Below are 17,359 nucleotides of genomic sequence, written 5' to 3' on the forward strand. Positions count from 1 at the left end.
TTAGGCAGAACAGCACCAGCCTTTGTATGTGAACTGAGCAGTACGTTGTACAGACTGGAAAATCTATAAGCATATGTGAAGGGTAGGCAGGTGGCAACCTACATATTTGGTTATGCACAACAGGGCAATGTAGACTCTCGAAGGCAAGGGAGGTGAAGGAAAACACAGAATGCATAAATTGAATTGATGTGTGGCAAGGAAAGCATGGTATAATGAAGGCATAGGCATAAGTTTAAGGGGAGGAAAGCACTAGATAGCAAGGCAGGTTGATACTAGCAAGTAAAGTGAACGAGGAAGTCAATGAAAGGTGAGGCTAACAGGCGCCAGAGTAGGGCCGAGCAAAGCTTTGCAAGAGTAGGCAGGGTGAAGAAAGCACAGAGAAGCATACTGACACAGGATGTCATGTATGGCATGGGCTGGATAGCTAGACGGACTGTCTGGTGTGCACCAGATATACGAAGAAGCACCACAATATAAACACATCCAAAAATGTTTTATACAGCGCAAAAGATCACACTTTGAAAATGTAGAAGCTGAATATATTATCTAAAAATTAACCAATACATATTTTTCAAACCATGACTTTGCCGTTCCAGTTTACAGGCAGACAGCCACACTACAAAGCCCGCAGCTGTTGTGCACCCTAATCCCACTCCTGGAATGAATGAGACCGAGTCCCATCTTGAAATCAACATGGCAGGGTGCAACTTTCACGAAGAGGCGGCACAGCCCCACCCCATGTTCTCTTGTAATAAGGTGGCAATTGGCAATCCGGCAAAGGCCTCAATGTCCCTAAAAGGAACTCTTTCTACCAGGCAATATCGTTGTATTGTGTTTATATTGTCTCAAAGAAAGGATGCTGAAGACAGTGAAGAGTCCGTGTGTGCTGATTTAGGTAGCCGATTAAGAAAGTCTGTGCAGAACATGAGTCGGAATGATGTGGGCGGTCGATGGGTGCTCACAGGTTCTGCTCCTCCTCCAAATCAACCTTGCTGAAATTAAGGAGAGGCTGTATTGAGCTATTAGTGCCATGACTCCGGAGGCTCTCAGTAGAGTCTGAAGACCCTGGATTGGGAGACAAGGAGGAAACAGACATGGATTATTTTTCTAAAGATCTGTACTGAAAACAAAACTACATTACTACAAAATAAAACCCCTTGTATCTAATCAGCACACCAAAGTACATTTAAATCATAGACAAGAGGGCAGATGCCAATACAATATACAAGAATTGGTTAATTAACCTCAACATTGTCCTACTTTTAATTATTATAGCACAACTACATAGTACGTCTCCCAGACCTTAAACAAATGAAGCAGACTAGACCGCTAGCTCTAGACATTTTGCACCTACCCGACCCAATAGCAACAAGGAAGTTATGCCAGTGCTGTACCCATTTGGTTATCTTTTTTAATCAAAGGCGGGCGTCACTGTCATCTTATATTGCAGCTGAGAAGCAAAACAGCAGCATGCAGCACAACAGACTAAAATGCAAATACCCTATTGTCCTTAACAGAAAGGGATATGTCAGTCAGTCAGTCAAAAAGCTTTTATTATCGGTTAAAAACCATAAAAAGACATATGTACACATTTACAGATAAAATGGATAATTTGAGACAATATTACATAGGAGTCCTAAAGCATGGTATATACATAGTATGGGATATACATCAAAATAGTTAAAAAGGTTGAGAGAGTACAGAAATAAGAGAGGACTACATGATTTAAAATAACAGTCACATTGAACAATCCCTAGGAGTTTTATTAGTAAGGAACCTCATAAAACAATATTTAAATTACTAAAGTATCAGAAGTTTGTGAGCTTCCAATTTTTAATTTTGCCCACCTTAAATACCACATCGACAGAAGAAATCTAGCGGTGGCAAATACAGTCAGAGGGGAGGTGTCGTATTTTAGGATTCTGAATACCTCCCTGTAGTCCCTAAGACCCCTAGATTTACAAAGTTGGATGATCCATTTGCCTTAGAGTAAGATGGGCAGAAGAGCAGAACGTTCAGATCTGTCTCACTACTGCCCTCACACCCTGGGCAAGAACTCCCTGCTCGTGGAGCTTTAGACCACTTGTATGTTACAGCCCTGAGTGGCAATGAACCATATCTAAACTGGATGTATAGTTTTTAAGCCAGACGGGGCTGGATATCATCCAAAAATTTCTCAAAGTAAGGATGGACCTTAATATCCAAAAAGGTGTTGGTCAACCTACCCAAAGAGGTGTTTGTTAATGTGAGATCAGTTCGGTAACGCTTGAGTACCAAGCTCAGCTATTTCTTGGATATCAAGACGCAGGTCTCCTCAGGCGAAGACCACATGCCCCCCAGTCCAAGCGCCTGACAAAGGTGCTTAATGTAATTTAGCCAGGGGATTTTCCCCACACAAAAATACAAAAAGGTAAGGGGGTCTGAGTGGGTTAGTTTATTGACCTCCCTATAGCTTATAAGCTCCGGGGTGGACCAAAGTCGTCTCCAGTTCAGAAGGAGACGGTTTGACACAATCTCCTGTATAGGTACCACACCTAGATCCAGCCGTAAAGGGGTCAGAGGAGTACTCGAGGGAAGTCTCAAGAGGCGCCTGATTAAACTATTCTCAGTAAGTGAAAGTGGGGCAAAGCCGACATGGCCCCAAAGGTCTGCACCGTACAGCGCACCCCCTCTCGTCTGGGCTTTATAGATTTCCATGGGCGGACCCAGCAGTTTTAGTGTTGACTCGTTAAAGACCTTTAGGATGCCGCCAGATGATTGGGCCAACTTCAGCTTAGCCGTAGCCATGTGAGACCCCCAATACATTCTGTCATTGAGTGTAACCCCCAAATAGTCAAAGGTAGACACTCGGTCCAGCACTGATCCATCCAGATGGGGGTGAGGGCAGTTCGGAAGTTTGGTATTGTAGACCATGAACTTGGTTTTGGAAAGATTAATCTCCAAGTTCCTCAGTCTACAGAAAGAACAGAATGCCTCTAATGTTCGCTGAATGCCCATAGACGATTTAGATAGTAAAAGAGTGTCATCAGCGAACATTAGGGCAGGTATCTTGCGACCTGCTAAGCTTGGAGAGTCTAGGTCTCTTGCTCCCAGTAAATGTTCTATCAACCCGTTTAGGAAAAGCGAGAAGAGCGTGGGGGCCAAGACGCACCCCTGCCTCACTCCCTTTTTCAACGGGAACGGAGCCGACAACTCCCCATTCCTTCCATACCTAACCCTTGCATAAGTGCCTTGATGCATTCGTTTAAATATCAGATCTTTTGACTGGGTGTGAGTGTTTGATTGGTTCAGATGCTCCGTCCATCACCACCCCCTTTTGTACCGCTTTGGCCGCCATAAGTGTGGCAGGGTATGCTCAGATGTGAGTCCCTTGCTCACTTTGCCACTGGATTCAAGCAAGCCGGGCTGAAGACGGCTGTAATGCCAGAAACCGGTCCTCGGAAGCTTGTCTCCAGTCCAGGGAAGGCATGGCTTGGCAGTTCGGGCTGGACTGTTCCCATGAGGCACAGGGTTAGACTGATTTGCATATAGCCATGTCTGAACTGGGGTGGCAGAGTGGGCTAAAGAACGGTGATGGATCTTACCCAGATCTTTTGACTGGGTGTGAGTGTTTGATTGGTTCAGATGCTCTGTCCATCACCACCCCCTTTTGTACCACTTCGTTTAAATAGATTGCACAGGTAGGCCGGGGCGCCCATCTCTAGTAGTACGGGCCAGAGCTTATCCCTCTGGACCAGGTCAAATGCGGACCGTAGGTCCACGAAAATCAAATATAAACTCCCCGCCCCCAGGGAAACTGTCTTCCAGTAGACCAACTGTAATCTAAACAGTTGGTCAATAGTGGAGACCTTTGCACGAAAGCCCGCTTGAAGGGAGGTTAGGATGTGATGATCGTCCATCCAACTCTGCAACCTTGTTAGTAAGAAGCGGGCAAATAATTTCTGGAGGACGTCTATCAAACTGATGGGGCGGTAGTTGTACGGGTCGAGAGGGGAAGCCTTTTTATGGATGGATATAATTTCTGTACCCAGCCAAGTTAGCAGGATCTCCATACCCTGGAGGATGGCATTAAAGTATACCCAGATATAAGGGGCCCACACCTTCTGTTCGCTCAAATAAAGGTCACCAGGCATCCTATCTAGGCCTGGCGCTTTACCCGCAGTCAGACTTCTGAGTGCCGCCCGGATTTCCAGCAGGGTGCAAGGGGGGCAGTCATGACCCTGGCCCTCCGAAAGAGCCAAAACAGGTATGCTCTTTTGGGCAGCTGGATCAAACAGAGGTACGGGGTCAATGAGTGCATACAGGGGCTTAAAGTGAGCTAGCCAAACCTCCTCGCTAAGATTAGGAATAATAGCAGATGACCCCTCTGCCGCCCCTCCTCGAACCAGATTCCAAAAGGACCTGTAGTCTCGATCGTCCAGGGCTACTTTAATACTCTCCCACCTTGCTACCTCCCACCCCATCCTGGCCTCCATAATCATTTTTTTATATATTTGCCAAGCATTTCTAATGCTTGACTGGGACACCGATTTAACCTCGTTTATGAGGTTATTTTTAGCCACCCTACAACTTTTGTTAAACCAGTGGTCATGCTTTTTTACCCTTGGCCTTTTGATATCAGTAATATAAAAATAGTCGGCCAAAGTATGAAGAAGCTTATTATGAATGCGCTGTAGTACCTGGAAATGGGGCAGATCGCAATTGGGGCTCAAGAGATCGCAAACCTCTATTAGGGAGTTTGTGACATGATTGTATATCTTAGCTAGCTTATCAAGAGCTAGCGCTACCCTCACCCACCTAATGCGTCTGCCACCCGCCGCTGTAACAAGGTTTGAATTAGAAATGGTCTCCGCAGCTCCCAGTTCATTATGGTGACCCAATGTATTAATTAATTCTAATGACAAAAGATTGTGGTCGCTATCGACCCTTGGGATGACAGAAAAAGCTCTCAGACGAGCCCAGAATTCTACATTAACCAGAATGTAGTCAATGGTCGTACTTTTCCCCGGTCTATTAAAGGTACTTGTTCCCGGGACATCTGGAAGAAGTCTGCCATTACAGGCCCTAAGCGAGTATGTTACAACCAGCTTGTTTATCATAAAAGCCAAGGGCGATAAGCGCTTTACCGGGTACATGATACATTCTGGAATAAGCCAGATGTCATCCTCATCCGAAGTTACACAGGGGATCCCAAGAAGCGGTTCAAAATGACAATTAAAATGAACGCCGATAATTTTATGATACGACGAGGGAAATGAAGAAAGGAGGACCTCTAGGGCCTCTAAAATAGACAAGCCTAGCTGGTGAGATGAGGGGCGAGGGGAGGGGAGCCTTAAACCATCCAAAAAGTTGAGTACAATACAAAGGATGTCCGGGCAATGGGTATCTATTACCTTAATTGAGCACCCCAAGTGCGCAGCAACCCAAATACACAGCCCCCCGATGGTCTTCCCCTGGGTCCCTGGACAGCTGGCAAATAGAATGTCGCGAAGCCCACCCTAACAGGGGCAGACAGAAGCCAGGTCTTTTGGAGCAGACACAGATCATAAATGTCCATCAACTCTCCCCACTCCGGGTTATGCAGCTTAGACCCTAGCCCTGCTACATTCCAGGACCCGATTAGTGGTCTACGAATCACCACTCAGGCTGGAGAAACTTCAGTGTGGTGAGACATGTTTAAGGGTGGAAATACTATATGTGTATCTGAATCCAACTCCCTTTTACCTTCTATGAGGCCACTGATTAGGGGTGAGTATGTGTCCAACTCCCTTTCGCTTTGTATGAGGCTGGTGTTTTGGGGTGATGGAGATGTTATTAGGCTAACCACCCGATACCTAGAGACCAACTCGGGAGGTCCCGCCTCAACAGTTAAGCCCTCCACAGCATGGCTCCTTGGTGACGGAGCCAAACTGGCTAAGCCCGGGGACAACGGTAGTCAATCCACATTACTTAAGACACTATATTTATTAGCCACGGGTATATTGTAATCTGGATCTTGACCGCCTTGATAGAAATAGGATGGAGCTGGCCTACCCGGTGCTAGAACACGTGGATAGAAGTACCCCAGGTGGCAAGTATTAATTGAACCCACGTTAGGGGGCCCTCCATTACCTAGTATAGGTTTGACCACACCAGGATCCCTAAAATTGACAATTACACAGTCACCACAGATATCTTTGGATCTAGTCCCTAGCCAGCTAACTCGTCGAGCATATAGAATCTCCCCCTGACCAGGGTCCATTAAGGGTCTGTATCTATTTAGCCAGAAGATGACTTTATTCTTTAGCTCGGGATATCTTTCACCACGTTCGTTGGCCAGTGAGGGTACTCCTGTAAGCACCACCACATACGGGGATGCTTCAGGAGGTAGCTGGGGGCAAGGAGGGGATTTATAAAGTCCGTTTTTGTGGGATTTCCAAGAGGGTTTATTTAAGACCTCCCAGGATCTGGGCGCTGTTTATCATATGTTAATGGGGTGAGGAGTGGGGCGCTAGGTATCAAACCAGATGCGGCTGGAGGCACATTAGGTCGATTAGCTAAGCCAGAACCAGTCGGAGCAGCGATAGATTTCTGCGTATTTAGAGGAGCCAAATCATGTGTAGGATTATCAAGGCAAATGATATCGGCTGTGTTTAATCCTTTAGTGGCTGACTTAGTTGTACCTGAAGCCTTATTAATGGCAGGATTCCCCTTTATAGTGGTTGACTGGGCTCCACCTAAGCCTTTGTTATTTATCAGTGAAACTAGTTTATCAATCCTACTAGACAAGGTTTTAAAGTGAGAGTTGATAAGCTGTTCCATGTGGGCCTGAAGATCGGTCAGTAAATGAGTAGCCCAAACGGGAGGACTTATACTGGGGAAAGGGCGGCCAGGGTCGAGCTGTGAAGGCTCAGCTGAAGATACTATTCTCTTGACTGATTTTTTAGCAGGTTTCGACTTCTTACTTCTACCGCAGGGTTTGTGGGTCTTTAAGCCTACCGGAGAGGGGGTGGGGGGGGTACAACCTCTATAGAAACATTCACGTCAGGCACCATCTGAGCACATGGAAGCTCAGAAAAAGAGGGCATAAAAAAAGACGTAGCTTCAGGGAGGTTAACTGTGAATGCAGAGAAATCCCCCGTAGACATGGGGGGGCATAGCAGGGGTAAGTAAGAGTCGCCTTTCGGTATTCTCAATAGCCGTTGCCACCACCCCTATTGTTTTTTGGAGTATTTTGTCGATAGCTGTTAAAGTCGGCAATGGTTGGGTCGCTGCCGCTGTTTGCCTAGTCATGGGGTGAGAAGTTGTGGGATTAGGTTTATCCATACTGCTCAACCTAGGTAGTTAAAAAATTGTATATTCCACAATTTACAGTTTAAAAGCAAATTAAATTTGACACTTTAAAGACAACAGTAGAAGATAATAAGACAGAGGCCCAACAACAAGAACCATCTAATAAAGACAAGACATTATCGATTACCGCTACGGAACTATTCACAGCCTCAGGCAGTCAGTTCCATGGGGGCTTAGTGGGGTGGTCCAGCCCAGCCTCCTTCAGCCCCTGACGGCCAGAGACGGCCCCGCCCTTGTCCCGGGCGTCTCCCTGCGCCGCGCGCGTCCTGCGACACGGAAGGAGCGACTCTCCTTTGAACGCCTCCGGGCGCGGAAGTGGGCGGAAGTGGGCGTTGGCAAAACTGCAGGGAGACCTGGGAGCTGTAGTCTCCCCCCTCGGCGGCCGCGCGGTGGTTCTGGCAGCGGCAGCGAGGGAGACCAACAGCAAGAGTGGAACGTCAGGGCAGGTAGGTGAATGCCCATTGTGTTGCGCAGCCCCAAGGATTAGCCAGCAAAGCCCCCGCTCTACTGAAGGAGCTACTCTCCTTTGAGCGCCTCCGGGCGCGGAAGTGGGCGTCGGCAAAACTGCAGGGAGACCTGGGAGCTGTAGTCTCCCCCCTCGGCGGCCGCGTGGTGGTTCTAGCAGCGGAAGCGAGGGAGACCAACAGCAAGAGTGGAACGTCAGGGCAGGTAGGTGAATGCCCGTTGTGTTGCGCAGCCCCAAGGATTAGCCAGCAAAGCTCCCCAAAGGGATATGTGTTGCCTTTGAATCTAAGAAAGCTTGCAGATGGAAACCCAGCCAATATTCTTAATAAGTAACAAATTCTTCTTTTAAACATTCACTTCGCGGTCACTGTACTTTTGGTTTAGACACAGCCAGTAGTAAACATGGTACCAGGGCAATTTCACCATTGAGGTGGGTTCTTTGGAGATGGCTAACCTTCTTAAGGATTGACTACTGTAGCTGAACCAATGAACAATTGAAAATGAAGTTAATGAAGGCCTCGCTTTGGAAACGGTCATGTAAAATATCCCAGGCATCATCCCCTTTGTGCTAGTTCTTCATTATCCAGAGCACCGACTGGTACAGCTTCTACAGCATTTGCAGGTTAACCCCCAAATGTATGCTAACACTTCAGTACATTTAAAGTTATAAAGCTGGGAGAATTAAGATAATATGTAAACTTCACTTGGCATGTATTTCTAATTAATATACTAAGGAAATAGTGCCTACAGTGAATATACACATATCCACTTAAAAGTTCTGCAAACTTTCACCAACAGGGTTCCGTGTAAAAGTGTTGCGCTAGCTGCCTTCTACATCCTGGAATGCGGCACTGCCCTTCTCTGGGATGGACTATGAGCCTTGTGTATGGGGGCGAGCCATGAACCATCTGGATACCTGGGTCGTCCTGTCACGTACTTGGCTAACACCACTTATTTTCCCTTATTGGCCTGGACAGCTGCTAGGCAACATTGCTTCTGTTACTCTGCTGATATGGATGTGCCCCCACTGAGCTGGCGCGCCAGGGCAAGTCCTCTGCTCCCACCCATGTCAATTCCGCGGCCTGTGCCAGTCCCTCCGGTCATTTTAATCCAGGTACTGCTCTATCTGCTGATTTAAAAAATATATCTATATATCAATAGTAAACTGCCTCACTGTAGCAATACTGCTGAACCCACCTTCCTGGGGGGTACGGTGTCATGTAAACGCTGAAAATGTGTGCTTGGTATTAGCTGTTCCACTGAGCAACCCTTGAGTAAGATTCTTGCCGGTGGATTTATTAATGTGAGATCCCTCCTCAATCATGTCCAAGAAGTACAGGTTATTGCTCTTCTTTTATTTTTTTTGTTTCTCACTGAGTCTTGCATCAAACCTTGGTCCAACCCAGACATCTCAATTTCTCTCCCCCTGAGATAAGCTTTCCTCAGATGTGATCGGTCTGAAGGATTGTGTTACAAGCTTAGCCATTATTTTTCAAGATTCCTTCCAATTCAGCTATTTTGAGGAAAGCAATTTGAAGCGGGCGAGAGTTTGGGGTTTTGTTCTAAAATTGGTCACTCACAGTCCTTCGCTGGGTGCTTAATATACCGCCTGTCTGGATCGTGTCCCAGTGTCTTGGCCATCCTAGGAGATGCCCTGTCACCACTATTGCTCTAATACGCTAACTTCACTTTATTAGATGATTTTAATTGAGACTTTTAGCATCAGGATTCTTCAGAACCCTTAAAAGTGGTAGAGAGATTCTAACAATATTAGACCTCCCTCAATTAGTAGGAGGCCCCATACACTCAGCTGGTCACATTTTGGATGAGATTTGTACCAATTTCCCTCTAATGGTTTCAGAGGAACCTGTAGTTCACTCATGGTTGGACCGTTGACTTGCTTACTTTAGGCTGACAGGGGATGTTAGATGTCTATCCAACCCCCAACCTGGCCGAAGCCCTCATTACTTTCATAGATGGGGGAACACGACCCCCCCCCCTCCATGGGAAGACTTCCAGATGAACTTTATTGGTGGAGCCCATAACCCACAGATTGAACAAACCAACTAGCGCCACTCGATATGCACCCTGCTACACTATTTTATCCGAAGGAAAGTTCACCTGCAAGTAGCGTGAGTGTAAATGGCGTTTTGCCACCAAATCTGAGGATCTGACTAACTTTAGGCTGGCCCAGAAGTCCTATCACAATTCTATTAGGGAGGCAAAAAAATCCTATTCCACGAGCCAAGTTGAAAAGACTAACTTTGACCCCAAAAAAACTTTAAAATTATTACTGCAGCCCAAAGCCCTGTCAAGAGACATTCCCCCCTCACAGACCCTATGTGATCATATTTTCACCTTCCTTGAAGAAAATATTTTAACATTACAATGTGGCTTCATAGCCTCCAGCCCTGAACCAAACCAGTTACATGGAGAGGCTTCGCACCCCTTGTTTTCCACCTTTCAGGAGATCACGTTGTCACAATCACGACAAGCCATTCTTTAGTGTAATGATGGCTCTCCCCGAGATCCCTGCTCACCGGTCATTTCACATAAGGTCATTGACACAGTGAATCTAGCTATCAACCAGATGAACAAGTTACTTACCTTCGGTAACGCTTTTTCTGGTAGATACAATATCTGCCTGTGGATTCCTCACCTTGTGAATATCCCCCTGCGTCAGCAGCATTCGGAAATTCTTTTTGTAGCTTCGCGCCGACGTGGAACGACGTCACAGAGGCACGGCATCGCGCGCGACTCCGCTGACGTCACCGACACCATATTAGGCCCACGCCGGCGTGATAACATCAGTTCCGCCCTTTTTTCCGTGCCTTCGAGGCACACGGAAGGACCGATGATAGCAGAAATATACACAGTGTATACAGTACACAAATGCCAAGATAACACACACAGTGTGAAACCAATGCAGGAAATTAAAACATTAGAAACATTTCCTTAGACAATAAAATTGAATACAATACAACAACTCAAGTATAGAAGAGTGGACAACGGGGAGGCGGGTGGGTCAGTGAGGAATCCACAGGCAGATATTGTATCTACCAGAAAAAGCGTTACCGAAGGTAAGTAACTTGTTCTTCTGATAGATACATCTGCCAGTGGATTCCTCAACTCGTGAATAGAGTCCCACAGCAGTCCCCACTCCCGGAGGAGGGTGTCCACTCTCCTATACTAGAAACTCCTGGAGGACAGCGCGCGCAAAGTGGCCCTCCCTCCTCACTTCGGTATCCAAGCAGTAATGCTTTGCGAAAGTGTGGAGGGAGGCCCAAGTCGCAGCTCTACAAATATCCTCAACAGGAACACCCCTAGACAATGCAGAAGTCGATGACTTTGCTCTAGTAGAGTGAGCTCTTATACCCTCTGGAGGGTCCTTACCCGCCAGGGCGTAGCAAATCTTAATGCAGAGGATACTCTACCTCGAGAGCGTGCGCTTGTGCACCGCCTTCCCCTTCTTGCAGCCAGCAAAACCAACAAACAGCTGGTCATCCAACCTGAACTCTCGTGTCCTGTCCAGGTAAAAGCTCACTGCCCTCTTAGGGTCCAAGCGGTGTAGTCTCTCCTCCTCCTTGGAAGGGTGAAGGGGAGGATAAAAGGTAGGGAGGGTAACGGACTGCCCCAGATGGAAAGGAGTTACCACCTTAGGCAGAAAAGCAGCCCTGGTCCTGAGAACCATTCTTTCAGCATGAATGGATAAAAATGGGGGCTTAGAACTAAGAGCCTGAAGCTCACTTACCCTCCTTGCCGAGGTAATTGCCACCAGAAAAATAGTCTTGAAAGACAAAAGTCTCCAGGGACGTGTGTAAAGGTTCAAAAGGAGAACCTATCAAGAACGTAAGAACAAGGTTCAAGTCCCATTGAGGCACAATAAAAGGTGTAGGAGGGAGTTTATTGGTAAGGCCCTTAATGAAACGTAAAACAATAGGAGACTTAAACAAAGAGGGCTGGCCTGGCGAACAAAGGAAAGCCGACAAGGCCGACAAATAACCTTTGATAGTTGCCACAGCAAAACCCTGCTGGGCCAATGAAAGAGCAAATTGCAGTATATTGGACAAACGAGCCCTTAAAGGGTCAATGGACTTCTCCCCGCACCAAGCAACAAATTTAGACCATCTTTAAGAATAGATGGACTTAGTGGAGTCACGCCTGGCTGACAAGATGACATCCACCACATCGTGCGGGAGAGAAAAAGAAATCAGGTTGCCCCGCTCAATCTCCAGGCATGAAGGTGTAAGGTCTGGAGGTGGGGGTGTAGAACCAGCCCCTCCATCTGGGAGAGGAGATCTGCCCTGTGAGGGAGACGGAGTGGTGGGCACGAGGAGAGGTGGAGAAGATCTGTGTACCACACCCTTCTTGGCCAATCCGGGGCGATCAATATGACTTGGGCCCGGTCTTGGCGAATTTTCCTCAGAACCCGAGGAATCAAAGGTATGGGAGGAAACGCGTAAAGGAGTTGCGAGTCCCAACTCAACTGAAACGCGTCCCCCAAGGCTCCCTGCATCGGAAACTGGAGGCTGCAGAATGACCGGCAGTGAGCATTCTCGCGAGTGGCGAACAGGTCCACCCGAGGAGTCCCCCACGTCTGAAAGACGTGACGAACTACCTGTGGATGAAGCCTCTACTCGTGGTCGGCGGAGAACTGCAGACTGAGAGTGTCTGCACGAACGTTCAGAACTCCGGCCAGATGATTTGCCATCAGACAAATCTGATGGTCCTGAACCCAGGACCAGAGACGCAGAGCGTCTCTGCAGAGACACTGAGACCCTACTCCTCCCTGCTTGTTGACATACCACATCGCGGTCGTGTTGTCCGTCAGGACCTGAACTGACCGACCGCGAAGGGAAGGGAGGAAGGCCGTGAGCGCCAGACGTATCGCCCGCAATACCAAAAGGTTGATGTGAAGCAACCTTTCCTCCGGAGACCAAAGACCTTTGATCTCCAGGTCCCCCAGATGAGCACCCCACCCTAGAGTGGATGCATCAGTTATCACTGTGGCCACCGATGGAGGAAACTGAAAAGGCTTTCCTTGAGACAGATTGCCTTCCACGCTCCACCAAGACAGATCCGCTGCAGTTTCTCTCGAGATCCTCACTGACTCCCTGAGATCTCCGTTGTGCTGATACCACTGCCTGCGGAGGCACCACTGGAGTGCCCTCATGTGCCAGCGTGCATGGTCGACCAACAGAATGCAAGAAGCCATCAAGCCGAGCAGGCGAAGGACCTTCAGGACTGTAACGACCGCTCCATTGAAAAATAAAGGAATCATCCTGTATGTCGCGAATCCTTTGCGGTGGAGGGAATGCCCGACATACAGTAATATCCAGTACTGCACCTATGAACAGGTTGCGCTGGGAGGGCACCAGGTGAGATTTGGGTACATTTATCAAAAAACCCAACCTGTGCAACAACTGAGTTGTCTCTTGCAGATGATGGAGCACTATCTCTGGAGACCCTGCTTTGATCAGCCAATCGTCTAGATACGGGAATACAGGTATCCCCGACCTTCTGAGATGTGCTGCCACCACTGCCATCACCTTGGTGAAGACTCGAGGTGCAGTAGTAAGTGCAAACGGAAGGACCGCAAACTGGTAGTGCTGCAATCCAACCGTGAAACGGAGATACTTTCTGTGCGACTTCAGGATTGGGATATGAAAATACGCATCCTGCAAGTCGATCGACACCATCCAGTCTTCTTCCAGCAGCGCTTGAAGAACCTGAGCAAGAGTGAGCATCTTGAACTTCTCCTGCTTCAGATAAAAGTTCAAGATCCTGAGATCCAGGATTGGACGGAGCCTGCCATCCTTCTTGGGGATCAGAAAATACCGGAAGTAGCATCCCTGACCACTCTCCTGCTCTGGAACCACCTCTATCGCACCCTTTCTGAACAGAGCCAGGATTTCTTCCTGCAAAAGCAGCAGATGGTCCTCCGAACAATAACCCTGGCAAGGAGGGTAATTGGGGGCAAACTCCCGAAAGGGAAGAGCATACCCATTCTCCACGAGATTGAGAACCCAAAGATCTGATGTTATCAATTCCCAATCTCGTAGAAAATGGGTAAGCCGGCCCCCCACTGGGCCCACATGATCCGGAATGGCGGATCTAGGGCTGCTTTGCTGCGGTGGTAGGGGGCTGGGAAGGGGAAGAGGAGGAGGAGGAGGCTTGACGACCTCTAGGACGGGAACGTTGTCTTCCCCTGTATGACTTATACAGCGTGTTTTGCTGTTGTTGTGGCTGCTGCTGCGTTGTTCTATCGGAACGAAAGGAAGACCTGCCAAATCCTCTGAAGCGCCTTCCTGTAGTACCCCTGGTCTCAAGACCCAAAGATTTCGCCATGGCCCTGCTGTCCGTGAAACGTTCTAAGGCAGCGTCAGCCTTCTTGCCAAACAATCCTGAACCATCAAAAGGCAAGTCCATAAGCGCAGACTGAACATCAGCAGAGAACTCCGATGATTTTAGCCATGCAGCTCTCCTAGTGGCCACCGAAGAGCCCATGACTCTCGCCACCGAATCAGCCGTGTCCAGCCCACTCTGAATCACTTGCCTCGCAGCAGCTTGAGTGTCTGAGATCACTTCCTGAAAGTCTTTCCTATCCACCTCAGGAATTTTCGGCACCAACTGCTTCACGGAATCCATTAAGGCATGGATGTACCGCCCCATCAGACAAGTAGCATTGGTAGACTTTAAGGCCATACTAGCTGAGGAGAAGACCTTCTTGGCGGCCTGATCTTGTTTCCTGGATTATTTCTCCCCAGGAACCTGCGGAAAAGCAGCCGCTGACCTCTTAGAACAGGCAGCCTGCACAACCAGGCTCTCTGGCAGAGGGTGAGTTGATAAAAAGTCCGGGTCACCAGGTACAACCCTGTACCTCCTCGCAACAGCCCTTGAGACCGCAGTCAATGGCTTCTTCCAAACTTCATAGATGAGTTCAGCTAACGCATCATTAAATGGCAACATTGGCTCAATAACTGAAGAAGGTGAGTGAAGGACTTCAGTCAGAATATTAGATTTGTACTCAGCAGTGGGTAAAGTAATGTTCAACAAGCCTGCCGCCTTTTTAATCACAACGTGATATGGCACCACATCTTTGGAAGGCACATCAGACACAGAAGCCAAATCCCACTCAGGGGAAAGTTCAAGTCCACTGGCTTCCCTTAGGTCATCAAAAGGATCATCAGAATCCTGTAACTCTCCTTCCTCCACGTCAGCATACTGATACTGTTCTTCCTCCAGTAGTCTCTGGGCTTCACGCCGTGACCTCATTTTCAGAAACTAAGCCGACGGATCCGGAACCGAATCCGCCAGGGTCGGAGCCGGCGTCGAACCTGAAGTCGGGCGAGGAATTTTCACCCGAGGTCGAACAGGACCCTGCAACGAAGATGTGGGCACCGGCGTCGATGGAGTCGGCGTCGAAGGCTTCGGCGTCGAAGGCCTCTGCGGTGCTAGAGCCGGCATGAAAGGCATGAAGGGCGCAGGAGCATAAGCCCGGGGAACACCCAAGTTGTATGCCATAGGACCCGTGGGACCAACAGGTGCTCCAGAGGGGTACATTGCCCTGGAGTAAACCCCAAACATAGCATTCAGGAACTGGGAAGGATCCTGACCTGGAGCCGGAAAGACTGGATACGGGCCCCCAGGTTGCTCACGAGGAGGCGGAGTCATCACGACGTCGATCTCCTCCTCGGGTTGCGGTACCGGGGTCGACGAACCCGCAGGCTACGGAACCTCGACATCACCAACCTCCTCCACCTCACCTTCATCCTACTGACCAGAAGGATTATATTGATCCGGAGAAGGGTTCGCCTGCTGCTTCGGAGATCCTGGCGAATTCGCACAAGAAGCCTCACCATCAGAGTCCTGCACCTCCGACGCCGAAGCCTCCACTTCCTTATGAAGAAGCCTCACTTGCGACTTCGGCCTCGAACTCGAGTCCTTCCCCGAGTGATGACATGACTCATGGCTCCTCTTCTTATGCTTCTTCCTCGAGGACCTTGAAGCATGGGCTGAAGACGACTCCGAACGCGACCTCGATCGAGACCTCGAACTCGACCGCCGAGACCGAGACTTCGAAGCCTTCTTATCTTTTTTATTCTTCAGCTTCGCCACAAGGAGCTTCGTCTCCCTCTCCCGAAGGGCCTTAGGAGTCATCTTCTTGCAAGATGGGCAATCCTCGACATCATCGTCGGAGCTCAGGCACCAGACGCAGCATTCATGCGGGTCAGTCATAGACATAGTCTTGCCACATTCTCCGCAAGCCTTAAAACCAGTCTTCTTCGAAGCCATCTCGATAGAATACAAAGATACAGTGAAAATAACACAGAGTAACAAAGTTACTATAAAGCTACTGTACGATCCCAGAAAAACCGTTAGCGTTGACGACGCGGAAAAAAGGGAACTGATGTCATCACGCCGGCGTGGGCCTAATATGGTGTTGGTGACGTCAGCGGAGTCGCGCGCGATGCCGTGCCTCTGTGACGTCGTTCCACGTCAGCGCAAAGCTACAAAAAGAATTTCCGAATGCTGCTGATGCATGGGAATATTCACAAGGTGAGGAATCCGCTGGCAGATGCATCTATCAGAAATTAAATACTTCTCTTTCTGAGGCCGAAGTCCCTAGATCTTGGAAAGTGCCGGTGGTCAAACCACTGCTAAAAATAAAAAAGCCCCTGGTGGATCCTTTAATTTTGGCCAATTTCAGGTCTATCTTGTTGCTTCCAGCGTTGGGCAAAATCTTGGAGAAAATGGTCAACGGTCAACTGACTTCCTATCTTGAAAGCTCCAAGGCACTCCACATTTGCCTATCCAGTTTCAGACCCAAGCATTCCACAGACTCTGCCTTGTTAGAAGTTTCAGATCCAATAGTATCAAAACAGCATTGTTACCAGAATCCAGCATCATCTTAATTGTTTCAATCAGCAGTGTTCAGTACCATTTCCCATTTGATTCTCCTTCAGCATCTTCTTGAGATTGGCATATCTTACAAGGCCTTGGAATGGTTTCGATTTTTTATGGGGAGTGGGCAAATAGGAACCAACAGGTAGCTATCCTCGCCCTAGCTGCAGGGAGCAGTGGCTTTAGCCTTAATAACATCAAGGCTTGTTTATTGTAATAGCCTTTATGCAGAGAGTTAAAAGCAGTTGCTCGATAAACTCCAGATAGTCGAACACGCAGCTGCCAGACTTTACTTAAACTTCCCAGAGTTACACCTCTGAAGCACTTAGGAGGTGCATAACAGCGTTTTATTTTAAATTCTCATTCTGGTCTTTAGAGAATTTCATGCCACAGCACCAAATATCTCACTGCTCGGTTCTGTCACAATAGTACTCAGAGGATGCGGAGCTCTTCACATGCCAATCTTCTGAAACCTCTATAATTATTTTCATTCATTCATTCATTCAAAGTGTACCCCTTTGTTACTCACCAGGCTATCTAGAGGCTAACGGCAAGTGGTGGCTATGTAGTGAAGTGCCATTTTGTTACCAATTTTCAAAGAATATTTTAGCAGGCTCCCATAAATGGGATCTTTCCTTTATTGCTGAGTTTTTCTCGA

At 48.1% G+C, this 17,359-nt stretch overlaps 1 protein-coding gene across 3 annotated transcripts in view; it reads right to left on the reverse strand.

Moving 5' to 3' along the window:
• Positions 1-478: 478 nt before the first annotated feature.
• MGRN1 (mahogunin ring finger 1) overlaps positions 479-17,359 on the reverse strand; it is a 336,236-nt gene continuing 319,355 nt past the window's right edge. For all 3 annotated transcript variants that reach the window (XM_078663001.1, XM_078662999.1, XM_078663000.1), the window contains one exon: positions 479-1,065. In XM_078663001.1, coding sequence (XP_078519127.1) covers positions 959-1,065 — 107 coding nt within the window. In that variant the 3' untranslated portion in view covers positions 479-958. The remainder of the gene's footprint in view (positions 1,066-17,359) is intronic.

Source organism: Lissotriton helveticus, chromosome 10 (genome assembly GCF_964261635.1).
Source record: "Lissotriton helveticus chromosome 10, aLisHel1.1, whole genome shotgun sequence".
In the NCBI taxonomy this organism is placed as follows: domain Eukaryota; kingdom Metazoa; phylum Chordata; class Amphibia; order Caudata; family Salamandridae; genus Lissotriton; species Lissotriton helveticus.